The 12,654-nt window shown below is 35.2% G+C and overlaps 1 protein-coding gene across 2 annotated transcripts in view; it reads left to right on the top strand.

The window, feature by feature from the left end:
* Positions 1–12,654, top strand: part of ZFPM2 (zinc finger protein, FOG family member 2) — a 473,986-nt gene that overhangs the window by 87,220 nt on the left and 374,112 nt on the right. Inside the window, exon 2 of one of the 2 annotated variants that reach the window (XM_045453925.1) lies at positions 11,184–11,342. The exons of the other annotated variant lie outside the window; for it this stretch is intronic. Within the exon in view, the coding sequence (XP_045309881.1) occupies positions 11,184–11,342 (159 nt within the window). The remainder of the gene's footprint in view (positions 1–11,183; positions 11,343–12,654) is intronic. 2 annotated transcript variants of the gene reach the window in all.

Genomic DNA, 12,654 nt, shown 5'->3' with positions numbered 1-12,654 from the left:
ATAATATAGCCTGAAGTGGCGGTAGCATATTCCATGCCATCACAGGGTTGTTTGAAACAATGTGGTTTGAGCATTTTCTGGACTCTCTGGCATTATTTGGGAGAACAGTTAACCACTAAATAAACAAACTTAACCTGCCACTTACTAGGAGCGACTACATTGAGTTACCCAGGCGAGACATAGTTTGCTTACAGACCATCAGCTGCAATACACAAGACGTCTATCCACATTGGAGGCATGGAGCCCATATTAAATGCAAGATGTTGTACTATTTCTATTAAATAACAATAATAAATATAATTGGTAATGTTGCAAAGTAACTTCTGTACAGCATCTATATTCTTACATAGCTGATCTCATCTTGGACACACATCAGAATCTCCTGCAGGCTTTGTGAAAACACAAATAGATTAGCCCCACCCTCAGAGTTTCTGAAATCAGGTCTGAGGTAGAGTCTGACAATAAATTTTCAGTTTCTAACAGGTTCTCAGATGATGCGAATGCTGCTGGTCCAGGGGTGACACTTGAAGAACCACTGTTTGCTGGCAAACTGTTTGTAATCAGCTAATAAAGTCAGGCATCATTTCAAAGGCAGTTATTTTATAATTTTTTTTTTCCCCAGAAGGTTCAAACAACCATTAGTTGTACAAGGCGCACCTGCGTGGCTCCGTTGGTCAAGCGTCTGACTCTTGATTTTGGCTCGAGTCATGATCTCGCGGTTCGTGAGATTGAGCCCCGCGTCAGGCTCTGCGTTGACAGCATGGGGCCTGCTGGGGATTCTCTCTCTCCCTCTCTTTCTGCCCCTCTATCCCGTCTCTCTCAAAATAAGTAAATAAATATTTAAAAAATGAAACAACAAGCCCAATTAATTGTGCAAGCAAAGAATCGTTTTAGTAAAACAGGGTAAGAATGGATATTATTAAAATAAAGCATTAGAAAAAGGCTAATTGATCTATTTGGTGAAATGGAAGTTGGATTCAAATTTTATTATTAAGAAGGAAAAAAATGTATATACAATGTCCCAAACATGATGGGAATATTTTTGTTGATTTTCTCCTCTAATTAAATTTTTCCCCTAGATTTTTGCACTGAGTTGATATTTTTCCTTCGTTTCTTGCATGTAGTTATACGTGCCAGATGTTTTCATATGAAATGAATATGTTGCATAGGAGACAAATAAATGCGTACTGAATGCTTTTAAGGACTGTGCTTGGTTCATCTTTGCCTTATGAAATTGTTTAAGAAAGTTAGTCATCAGAGTCCTTCGCTTAGTGTTCACTGGCTAGAGCTTTTGTTGTTGACGTTTTAAACATTGTCTTTGATTTGCTCTAGGAAGAGAGATATATAGTCATTCTAAAGTTAAGAGACTATAAGCCCCTTTTCCCTATTCTTTTCTATCTCTCCTTAAATAAGATGATTTAAAAAAAAAATTTTTTTTTCAACGTTTATTTATTTTTGGGACAGAGAGAGACAGAGCATGAATGGGGGAGGGGCAGAGAGAGAGGGAGACACAGAATCGGAAACAGGCTCCAGGCTCTGAGCCATCAGCCCAGAGCCCGACGCGGGGCTCGAACTCACGGACCACGAGATTGCGACCTGGCTGAAGTCGGATGCTCAACCGACTGCGCCACCCAGGCGCCCCTAAATAAGATGATTTTTAAAATCACATCTCTTTCGCTTTACTAATTTAACTTTGTTATATAACCACTTAGTATATTACCAACCACTTAGTATTTTACTTTGTTAGATTAGACTACTGGCTGTATTTTGATGGTGCTTTCACATTTCTAAAGAAAGTGTCTATTGACAGAGACCCAATAGTTTATTTTTGCTTTTGTTTCCCTTGCCTCAACAGACATATCTAGAAAATGTTACTATGGCCAGTGTCTGAGAAATTACTGCCTATACTGTCTTCTAGGATTTTTATGGCTTTAGGTCTCGTATTTAGGTCTTTAATCCATTTTGAGTTTATTTTTGTGTATGTTGTTAGAAAGTGGTCCAGTTTCATTCTTTTTCGTGTAGCTGTCCAGTTTTCCCGGAATAGTTTGTTGAAGAGACTATCTTTTCTTCATTGCATCTTCTTGCCTTCTTTGTCATAGATTAATTGACCACATAAGCATAGGTTTATTTTTGGGCCGTCTGTTCTATTTCATTGATCTATGTGTTTGTTTTTGTGCTAGTACCATATTGTTTTGGTTACTACAGTTTTGTAGTTAGTATATCATGAAACCTGGAATTGTGATACAGGCTTCCAGTTGTGGAATGAATGAGTCACAAGAATAAAAGGTACAGAATAGGGAATATAGTCAATGGTATAGTAATAGCATTGAATGGTGACAGATATAGGTACACTTGTGGTGACCATAGCATAATATATAGAGAAGTTGAGTCACTGTGTTGCACACCTAAAACTAGTGTAACATTGTGTGTCAAATAAAAATAAATAAAAGAAATAAAGAAATGTGTGTGTGTATACATATATACATATATATAGTACAAGTCTATAAGGTTATAAGTGTTTTATTAATTTACTTAGTAAATACTTATCAAATCAGAGAAAGACAAATACCCTTATGATTTCACTCATATGTGGAATATGAGAAACAAAACAGATGAACATAGGGGAAGAGGAAAAAAAAGAGAGAGGGAAGCAAACCATAAGAGACTCTTTAACTATAGAGAAAAAAACTGAAGGTTGATGGAGGGCGGTGGGCAGGCAATGGGCTACATGAGTGATGGGCATTAAAAGGGGCACTTGTTGTGATGAGCCCCGGGTGTTGTATGTAAGTGATGAATCACTAAATTCTATACTCGAAAGTAATTTTAACCATACATGTTAACGAACTATAATTTAAAGAAAAACTTGAAATCAAAAAATAAAAAATAAACATGTCATTTATAAAAGGTTCTGTGGATAGGTTCAAATCCTTTCCTTTCTTACTGATAATGCTTTTAAAAATCTAATGTACCGTATACATATTCTGGGTAACATCTGATGTTTCTGTTGTGACAACAGTGTTCACTTTGGGGAAAATTCCTGCTTCCATATCCTGATTCCATATCCCCAAACCAACTAGCAGGGTGAGGGTGGATGGCATCTATATTGAGTAAGCAGGAAAGGACCACGGATTTCACACTGTCAAGCGTAATCAACTTCATCAACAATATAATTAGTAATAGTTCAAAGCTATGTGTCTAGGCCTTAAAAAATGGCTATTTTATCTCTCCTTGACTTGATCTTCAATTTTATGACAAGATAGAATTATAACAGAGGAAATAAGAAATATGTACAAATAAGTAGAATTTAGGATATCCAAGAAGCCTTCCCTGCCCTCCCCACATTAAAATGGAACTTCTTTCTTTAAAAATAAATTTTCAGAGCCACCTGGGTGGCTCAGTCAGTTGAGTGTCCGACTTCAGCTGAGGTCATGATCTCATCTCATGGTTCATGAGTTCAAGCCCCACATCCGTCTCCCTGCTGTCAGTGCAGAGCCTGCATCGGATTCTCTGTCCCCTTGTCTCTGCCCCTCCCCGACTTGCACTCTCAAAAATAAATTAAAAAAAATTCAAACAATTAAATAAATTTCTGGGGCGCCTGGGTGGCGCAGTCAGTTGAGCGTCCGACTTCGGCTCAGGTCATAATCCTGCAGTTGATGAGTTCCAGCCCCCCATCGGGCTCTGTGCTGACAGCTGGGAGCCTGGAGCCTGCTTCGGGTTCTCTGTCTCCCTCGCTCTCTGCCCCTCCCCCTCTCATGCTCTGTCTCTCTATGTGTCAAAAATAAACACATACATTAAAATTTTTTTAAAGAAATAAACTTCCTCCTTTGTACGCATAAATTTACCTTCTTAGCTAGATTATCTGGCCCCTTCTGCTGAGGATGGGTATCTGGTACACTGCTGTTATCCCAGTGCCTAGCATAGTGCCTGCCATGTTCTTCACCCTCAATAAATACTGGTCAAATGAATAAAGAAGGAAAGGATGAATAAATGAATACATGCAAGTCTCATAAAGAGGACAAAATCATGTATACGCCTTTCATCTTTTGTGCTTGTTACCAATTAGACACTTTTTATTATTGAAATATATCACAATCATATAAAAATATACTGTTTTAGTAATGAGTAAACTCTCATATTTCTTTATGATAGAGTTACCATCTTCAATAAACTGAGAATCGCTTTATGGGGCTCTGGAGGGAGACCTGATTACAAAATGTTTGAATTTCAGTGCTGTCTCTTGTCACTAACTTCCTGGGTCAATGCACAAGGCATTTACTAATGAACTGAATTTTTTCAATGCCTGAGTTATTTCTTGAGAGTAGTCATTAGAGATTCTAGTTCAAGTTTGTCTGTACTTCCTCATCTGACTTTATTCTTCCTGTGATATCAGTGTTTAAGCTACTAGGTAAGGTTAGTTGCTGCTTGCTAAGCTGGTATAAGTTCTAGGCAAAATTGCCATTTTCTTGTTAACTTTACTCAGTTAATGTGAAGGTTCCCAAAGCAAAGCATTTCAAGGCAGGAGGAATTAAAGAATTTAAATTGTTTTCGGATTTATGTATAAGAAGTATTAATACTGCCATCTGTAAAAATGGCCAAAGACCTTGCAGCAAAGAATATTACTCTATTTTTATAAAATCAAAGAGTTTGGTTTTTTTCCCCTAAAGAAACAATTTGAATAAAACCTGACCCCCTTCCCTTATTTTTACAATGGAATGTGGTCAGATTGAACCCTCCATTAAAAATTCTCTAATATCTTTTTTTTGCATTAACATTTCAAAACTCAATTTAAATATTCACAGATCTCATTTTTAATAAACTTAACAAAATTCAGGTAATTTCTTTCAACTTTCTAGATTGAAGGACAGCAGTTGGTATAGATATAAAAAAGATGTACAGCTATGAGCAAAGCCCAAAATCAATTATATATAAGAAATAACATAACACATGGAAAGAAATTAATCAAAAAGAAGAATTTCTACTATATGATTCTCTGGTCTGCTACCTGCAGGCAACAAACGCAAATGAAAAAAATCAACATTCTTCTGGCAGATAAGAGAAAAATTAATAAAAATGTTTCCTTCCTACTAGATCCCCTGATGCAACTATTGTTAAAAGTGAGTGACTGCAGGAAGAACTTGCTCGTTTAAATACTATTTTTTTTTAGACCACAGAAATAAGGCTTTATTCTTGCTGTTAAGCTCAATTACACGAGTTAGTATGGATTGCACTGTCCAAAGAGATCCCTCTTGCCTGCCCCTTCTCATTAAATGGCCCTGTGGGATGTGCACGAGACAAATGTAATAGGAACCAAGTAAGAAGCATTTTGAGGTGTGCCTACGGGGGTAATGATGATTCATAAGGAAGGCTGAGTGTGACAGCTGAAAACTCTAAGAGAGGAGCTAGTGAGAGACACAAAATCTGCCCCAGATAAAATTAGTAAAAAGATGTTCGTACTCTGAAGATCGAAACGTTCCTACTCCCTAACGAGATGGGGAAGGGCACACTTTTGTGGGTATCTGCTTTTTAATTTAGAGTTGTTTCCCATTTCTGCTTGAACAGGCAGGCCATATATATGTACAGAATGTGTGACACCCAAAGTCTTTCTTATTAGAAATAAGACATCCAATTTAAATATCAGTCCACTGCCTCATTTCCATCACATACAGAAAATGTAACATAATTTCGGAATGGAAAGTTCTCTTTTAACTCCTTTTACCCATCAACTAAAATGTAGCATGCCTGTATAGAATTTTGACACGTGTGCATTGCATACTAAACGTGAGCCGGGATTTGCCTATTGCAAGTTTATATTTTCATATTTACCCTTTGGGAGGTAGCATCATGTGATAAATGTGGCTCGATTATTAGGTACTAATTAAAGCGTGGTATACATTCCTGCTTAAATTGTCCCATTTAGAGATCCCTATATTTTATATATATTAGAAGGTTTTGCATGCCTTCTCATTTCTTTGTCTGAGTAGATATTTTGCAAATGATTTTAAACAGCATTTGTCAACTTTGGGGAGAATACCATTTTCATTTTCATTAATTTATTTAGATTTTGAGGAGTTTATTCCATTATTCCATTGGTGTATATTCTTTGTTCTGTGTGTGAGTAAAATGATGTAAAGTTTGTGATGGAAGCTTTAATATTAATCATACTATCAGATATAAAAATGACCTGAAATGACATACATTAGGAAGCAACGAATTAAAAAGGTTTGGAAATATTTGTGTGTTTTTGGAAGAAACTCACCTAGCAGAATTTTGGAGCATGCGATGATGGATTATTGTAATTATTGGGAATGATAATATTTTAATGTGACTTTCTTCCCACCTGTCAGTTGCAATCAAGGCTGCCCAGTATTCTGAAACAGTCTCATTTTGCTAGGTGGCTAGTCTTGTGCAGCCTCTAGAATGCTTAGAATATTAATGCATGGAGAGGAGACTGAATGCTCTCTGTAGTTCTGTTATGACAACGTGTTTTTCTTGTTTTAATCAGAAGGCACGCAAAACCAAACTAAAATAATTTCTAATAAATTAATGCCAGTGAGTGCTTAAGAGAAGGTACCCCTTTGGGGGCATAGCATGCCAAAACCATAGAATTTGGCATTTCTTTCTCCTCTTTGTATTTGGCAATGTATTTTAATTTCTGTGTAATTTAATTTCTTTCTTGGGTGCTTCATTCTGAAGTGCTTTGAATTTATATGAACGAAGGCAATCTGACACTGCTCTAATTTATCGTATGCTGCCAAGGTAGGAAGTTATTGATCGAGACAACATATGTTGAAAGACACATATATTTGATTTGATTTAATATTTACTGTGTTGATCCTTACCATTTCTTGAATGTCCTCATTGTGTTGCATATTTTAGTGTTCTTTCCTTTATTTATTTATTTATTTATTTATTTATTTATTTATTTTCTTAAAGTGTTCTTTGTCACCTTCTAGCTCTTACCTTAGTGGCTATGGATGGGTTTCAGGGATTTCTTTAACCACCAATATAAATTCATTTACCTGGGGAGTAAGTATTCCTCAAACTGCTTCGTAACCATACAAATACAATTCTTTATCTTCATTTTATTCGTTGACTATATCACCAGTGTATAAGGTAGGACTACTTAATCTTCAGCTTCCCACCTGCCCTTTACCAACCGCGGATCACTGAAACAACCACCAAATGAAAAATTCTCCCACAAACGCTGGTGCAGCGTTTGTAATGGCTGAGTGAAAGGCTGCACCATGCATTAGACGGCCGTCAGTATTGTCAGGGGGTGCGAATCTGCACAACCCTTCTTACCTTCAGCTTTATATCTAGAGGGCAAAGGTAGCTGTGGTCCATTTAGAGGGTTCCCAAGTACCCGATTATCTCCCCTTCTGAAAAAGGAAGTAGTACTTTGTACTCACCAGAATCTCCCAGTAATCTGTATTATTCATCCAGTATAAAATGTGGGAGGATGCCTTCCCATTCTGAGAGACGAATAACAACCTTATGGGCCCAACATATAGCACCATTGTATTCATAGCTTTAGGATGTACAGCTAATTATTAGCATTTTAAAATGAGGGAAATGTTTATATTTATACATATTAAGACTATTAATTCTGGCAACTGTGTTTGAATATCTATAAATCAGAGGCAGTTGAAGAGCTGAAATTCAGATTTCCTTCCACTTGCCTGCCAAGTGGCCTCAATCAGAAGTAATTTTCTCCATGAGGGCACATGGAGCTCAGTCGTGAGCCTTTTCGGAGTAGATATTATTATTTGTGTCAAATTATGTGTGGTGATTTTTCTGAAGTGGACTTCTGTGCCCACTAATCCATTTACACGAGGTTCCTTCATTCCCTCCTTCATTGGTGCTATTAATTGTACTTGTGCTTCGAGTGTCTTTTACCCTTTTAAAATGTTAGTTTATGGCCACCGATTATCTGTAAGGTTTTCCTGTTAAAGAAACACGCAATATAGACAGTAGAGCGAGATCTGATCTGAAACCATAAATACTATGCATTTTAAGAGAAGCCTTTTTGCCAGAGCCTGATTAGATAGCATGGCAAAAGGAATGGTTAGTAATTTCACATTTTAAAGTACAGTAAATTATATAAATCTGACACTTGCTTTGGGAGAAATACAAGTTGGTCATTAAATCCCCTTCCTGTGGCCTGTTTTAAATATGGACAATGAGATCTCATGTATTTCGAATGAAGATCTCAAGACTTTTTCACCTTTCATTTGGGTTTTTGCAGTTTGTTTTTGAAAATAAGTGCTTTTTTTCAATTATATGCTTGAAATTGTGAATTGATAGGCAGCATATAAAATAAAAGAGCCCACAGAATATAGAACATTATATTATCAATTAAGATCTTATGATAAGCTTTGATAAATAAGGTGTGTGTGTATATATGTATGTGTATATACACACACACACACACACACACACACACACACACACACACATATATACATATACATCTCGAAAACATGGGTGGCTTGGTTACAGATTTATTAAGCACAGATCATTGTTTTGTGCCTTTTTTTTCCTTTCAAATGTTCACACAAGTTTTTCCATTTAAGTTTTATTTAAACTATTAAGTTTGAATTTCATATACCATTAGAGCCAATTTGTTGTCATTGAATATTTTAAAAATTGCTCAGTTATATACTATCTTGAATAAAAATCCTTCTAAGAATGTTAGCATATATGTTCAGAATTTATTTTTTTTAAAAAGAAAGCATTTTTATTACTATTGATTTCATTCTTACAATATGTATGAATTGTCTTTATGATGTATAGCAGAGATGAAAAAAAGAAATTCACTAAAATGTATATGAATTATTTAAAATAGTTATTTAACAATTAGAGATTTATTTTTTGTTAGCAAAACTCAGAGTTACATATTCTAGAAATTGTCATTTTTGTTAAAACTGATGTTAAGGCAGTTTCTTTGCAGATTGATTTAGTATGGATATAAATTATGTAAATCATTAAATATTAGGAACCAACTATTTTAGTTTTGGTAAATAAAATCTATAAGAAGATCTTCCTGATTTTTTCTGGAGGGGCAATCTAATATTTTATAACATATATTCTCAGTAATCTGAGAAAAGCAACATGAGGTTTTTCAATTTGTAGAGACAGATCTTTAAGCATCTATGAGTATTTTCATTAATATGAATTAAGCATTTCAGAAGACTTCTGTGTTTTATAAGTTTATTTACGAAGGAATCAGTCTGTAACTACTGAAGAATACTTTGTGTAGTAGTATGGTGTATTAATAAAAGGTATTTAAAAATCTTGGATTTTCACATCAATTTTTTCACTTATTAGCTTATAACCTTATTCTGTTTAACTAACTTCCTGAGCTTTCCAGATCCACAAAGTAAAAATAGTATTAATTCTCATACTTACCTCATTGGGTTATTTTAAAGATAGCATAAGAAAGTGCTTTGAAATCGCACATGAAACACAAATGAGACAGCTTCACATGTCTTATTTTGACCAGAATTGTTATTACGATTAAGATGTTTTAAAAAATATGGAGGATATTCTATTAAATTTTTCATTAGACTCAGCATTAAAAATTAGAATTATCAGATAAGTGTTTTAATGATTATATTTTACAGTATTAATGTTTTATATATTCCTTGCATACTTGCTACTTGATGTAATTGTTTTAAGAGTTAAAACATTATACTTTTAAAAGTGAAATAATAAAAAAGAGGTAAAAACTAATATGAGATCCGTAACTTTTGAAGGCAGTATGTGCAAAAATCCATGGTTTTTTTTTTTCCCCCCTCTACCTTGAGAATAAGAAAACACATTACCAGAGTGTTTGAAATTAACGTATTCTTTTTTCCTTAACATTTCTTATTTTGAAGAAAAAGAGAAAAAATAAATTGTAAAAAGGACAAAGAACTCCATAAGAAGTTTTTTGCTTGGATGTCCCTTAATTTAAATCCATGCAACAAACTAATTTTGTTCATGAAAGTGTGTCTTATGAATTCTGCCCTTTAGAAATTTGCTTTTGGGAAAATACCAGATATTGTGCTGTATGTACCTATTCTTGTTGGCCTACACATACAGAAAAATTGCATTTTGTGCACAATTTTAAATTATTTATGAGATTTCTTCTTTGGCCCTGAGAATTTTCCAGCTTATTTCTAAGAAGTAAGGGAGAGACTACCTAAGCCTGTTAAGTATTTAGCCTGTCTGATGAGACTGTGGATGTGAGTGACAATTAGTACAAATTACCATAATTGTGTTCTCTGGATAAAATGCCACATCGCTTCTTTAAGGAGCAAATGCAGGCCTCTGCTTAGTAAAATGAGGCAGACACTTTTCTTCTCTAGGGCGGTCAGGAATTCATAACCAGCCATGTGGTCCACTTCTGACCCATCTGAACAACGATAGCCCTCCCTTTCCTTTCAATAAAATAGGTCCATTAATGTAGGGCACCTCACTCTCATTCACTCTAAGGGAGTTGTATTTTTATTACTGAAAAAGTATCACATAAATACAAATTACATTTTTTCATTAGAAAACTACTTTTCATTTCAGAAAAAATTCAATTAATTATGAATAGGGTTATGCTTTCATCAGGGAGAGAAATATGTAATTTTTCTTCAAGCCTCAAACACATATAATGAAATCTTTTCTTGGAATCCACTCTTAAGATGGGTTTTTAAAAGTATAGACTTTATTAAAATCTCAGTTCAATTAAAATGCATTCAATTACTTTAAATCTTTATTAAAATCTCAGGTAAAATTGTACAACGATGTAAAAGAGACTTGTACTCTTTACCAGGCAGTTAATTCTAACACATGAACATAAAGTGCACAGTTTTGCTCTTCAGGAGAGAATTAAAGAGAGAGAGACAGAGACAGAGAGAGAGAGAAGAAGATTTGGTCTTGGAGTTGGGGGTGGGGAAGGGTTGAAGATGGAGGTTGTTTTCTATGTAGTAACTTCAGGCACTGGTTTCCTTCCACTTCTCATTATAGATAATTGTTTCTTGTGAATATGAGGGTGGCATGATCTTGTGTAAGTCCCCTTAATGATATTGCTTGGCCCACTCATAGAATACATTTTTTTTCTCACCAATTTAACCAAAATACCCTATTAAAGGATTTTATTTCACTAGCTTCTTTGGATGTTTTTGGTACAGTGTCCCTGATTCTTTTTCAAGGGCCGCTAGAAGATGCCATTGAAGAGGAAGAAGAAGAGTGTCCATCAGAGGAGACAGACATCATCTCAAAAGGGGACTTTCCATTGGAGGAAAGCTTTTCTACAGAATTTGGGCCTGAAAATCTGAGCTGTGAAGAAGTGGAATACTTTTGTAACAAAGGTAATCATTAATGGTTGGATGCAATATGGGAGTCCATTTACTCAGGTGATTTTGCAAACTTTAAAAAATGCACTGATAGAGTGCACGAAAAGTGCTCAAAGTGCTGATACAAAATTCAAGAGTCTGAAAATACAATGTAGAATTTTTAAAACACAAATGATATTTTGAGGGCTAAAAGAAGTAATTCCACTTTAATAAGTCATTTTGTATATTTAAAAAAATACTTTCATGTCGATTGGCCAATTCTAACATATTTCATTTTTATCATGTATTCATTTAATCTTTCACAAGTGTTTATTGAATGTCAGTTGTTTGCAAGGCACTGAATTAGGCCCCGAGTATAAGCATTGAATGGGCAGATAGTTCCAGCCCCAAGGTTCTGGCTCACTTCTTTTAAAAACTCGATGCTTTAGGGGCACCTGCCTGGCTCATTCAGGAGAACATGGGATTCTTGATCTCAGGTTGTAAGTATGAGCCCCACAGTGGGATTAGAGTTTACTTTAAAAATAAAAAGAAAAAGAAAACTTGAGTGCTTTCGGTGTTTGACATTCTATAACTGAGGATGGTACTCTTTTAGTGTCAAAAGGAAAAATACACACTATTTTCCCAGTCTAGATACTCGTTTAATACATTAACATTATGCTGGAAGAGATACCTGAGACAATATGTGTCAGTTTATTTCCAAACTTGACTTGGAGTCAGGTGGCCTCACCAGTAACTGTGTCTTCATTGGGCATATGTATTCATTTGTCTGTGTTTTTCAAAAGTGCATTTCAGGTCTCTCATGATTCTTTTTTAATTTTTTTCTAATTTAATTGTTTTGTCTTTGCAAGTGAGGTGGATCTTCTATCATCTCCTGCATCAGCACACAGTTTCACAAATGGTTAGCTTGCTTCCTTGGTTTGGAACAGCTGATTTTGCCAGTTTTACTATGACAGTTTCTTAGAGGGCATGGATGAGTGTGTGTCTATCTCTATTTGTCTGTGTTTGTGCACGAACCATTTTTATTTGGACGTGTGTATTTTTTAGGCAGAGAAGTTGTGAGAAAAAATGTTTTTTGTGTGTAAATCTGTTGATTAGATTTGATGGCCTAAAATTAAGAATGATGATACAGCTTCCAAAAAAAACAAAACAAAAAACAAAAACATAACCTGCCAACACAGGTATCCTAGTGGCCACAGATATATTCGATACATATTGTTAAAGTCCCAGTATGACTTTCTCCTGTTGCTAGTGTGTTAGAAACAAAAGAAGTCAGCCAGTGCTTATCCCTGTGGTCAGTAGAACTTTGAAAACCATGGAAATGGAATGG

The sequence above is a fragment of the Leopardus geoffroyi genome, chromosome C3 (genome assembly GCF_018350155.1).
Source record: "Leopardus geoffroyi isolate Oge1 chromosome C3, O.geoffroyi_Oge1_pat1.0, whole genome shotgun sequence".
In the NCBI taxonomy this organism is placed as follows: Eukaryota; Metazoa; Chordata; class Mammalia; order Carnivora; family Felidae; genus Leopardus; species Leopardus geoffroyi.
The sequence above is the reverse complement of the archived record's forward strand: the minus strand, read 5'-3'. Positions and strand labels throughout refer to the sequence as shown.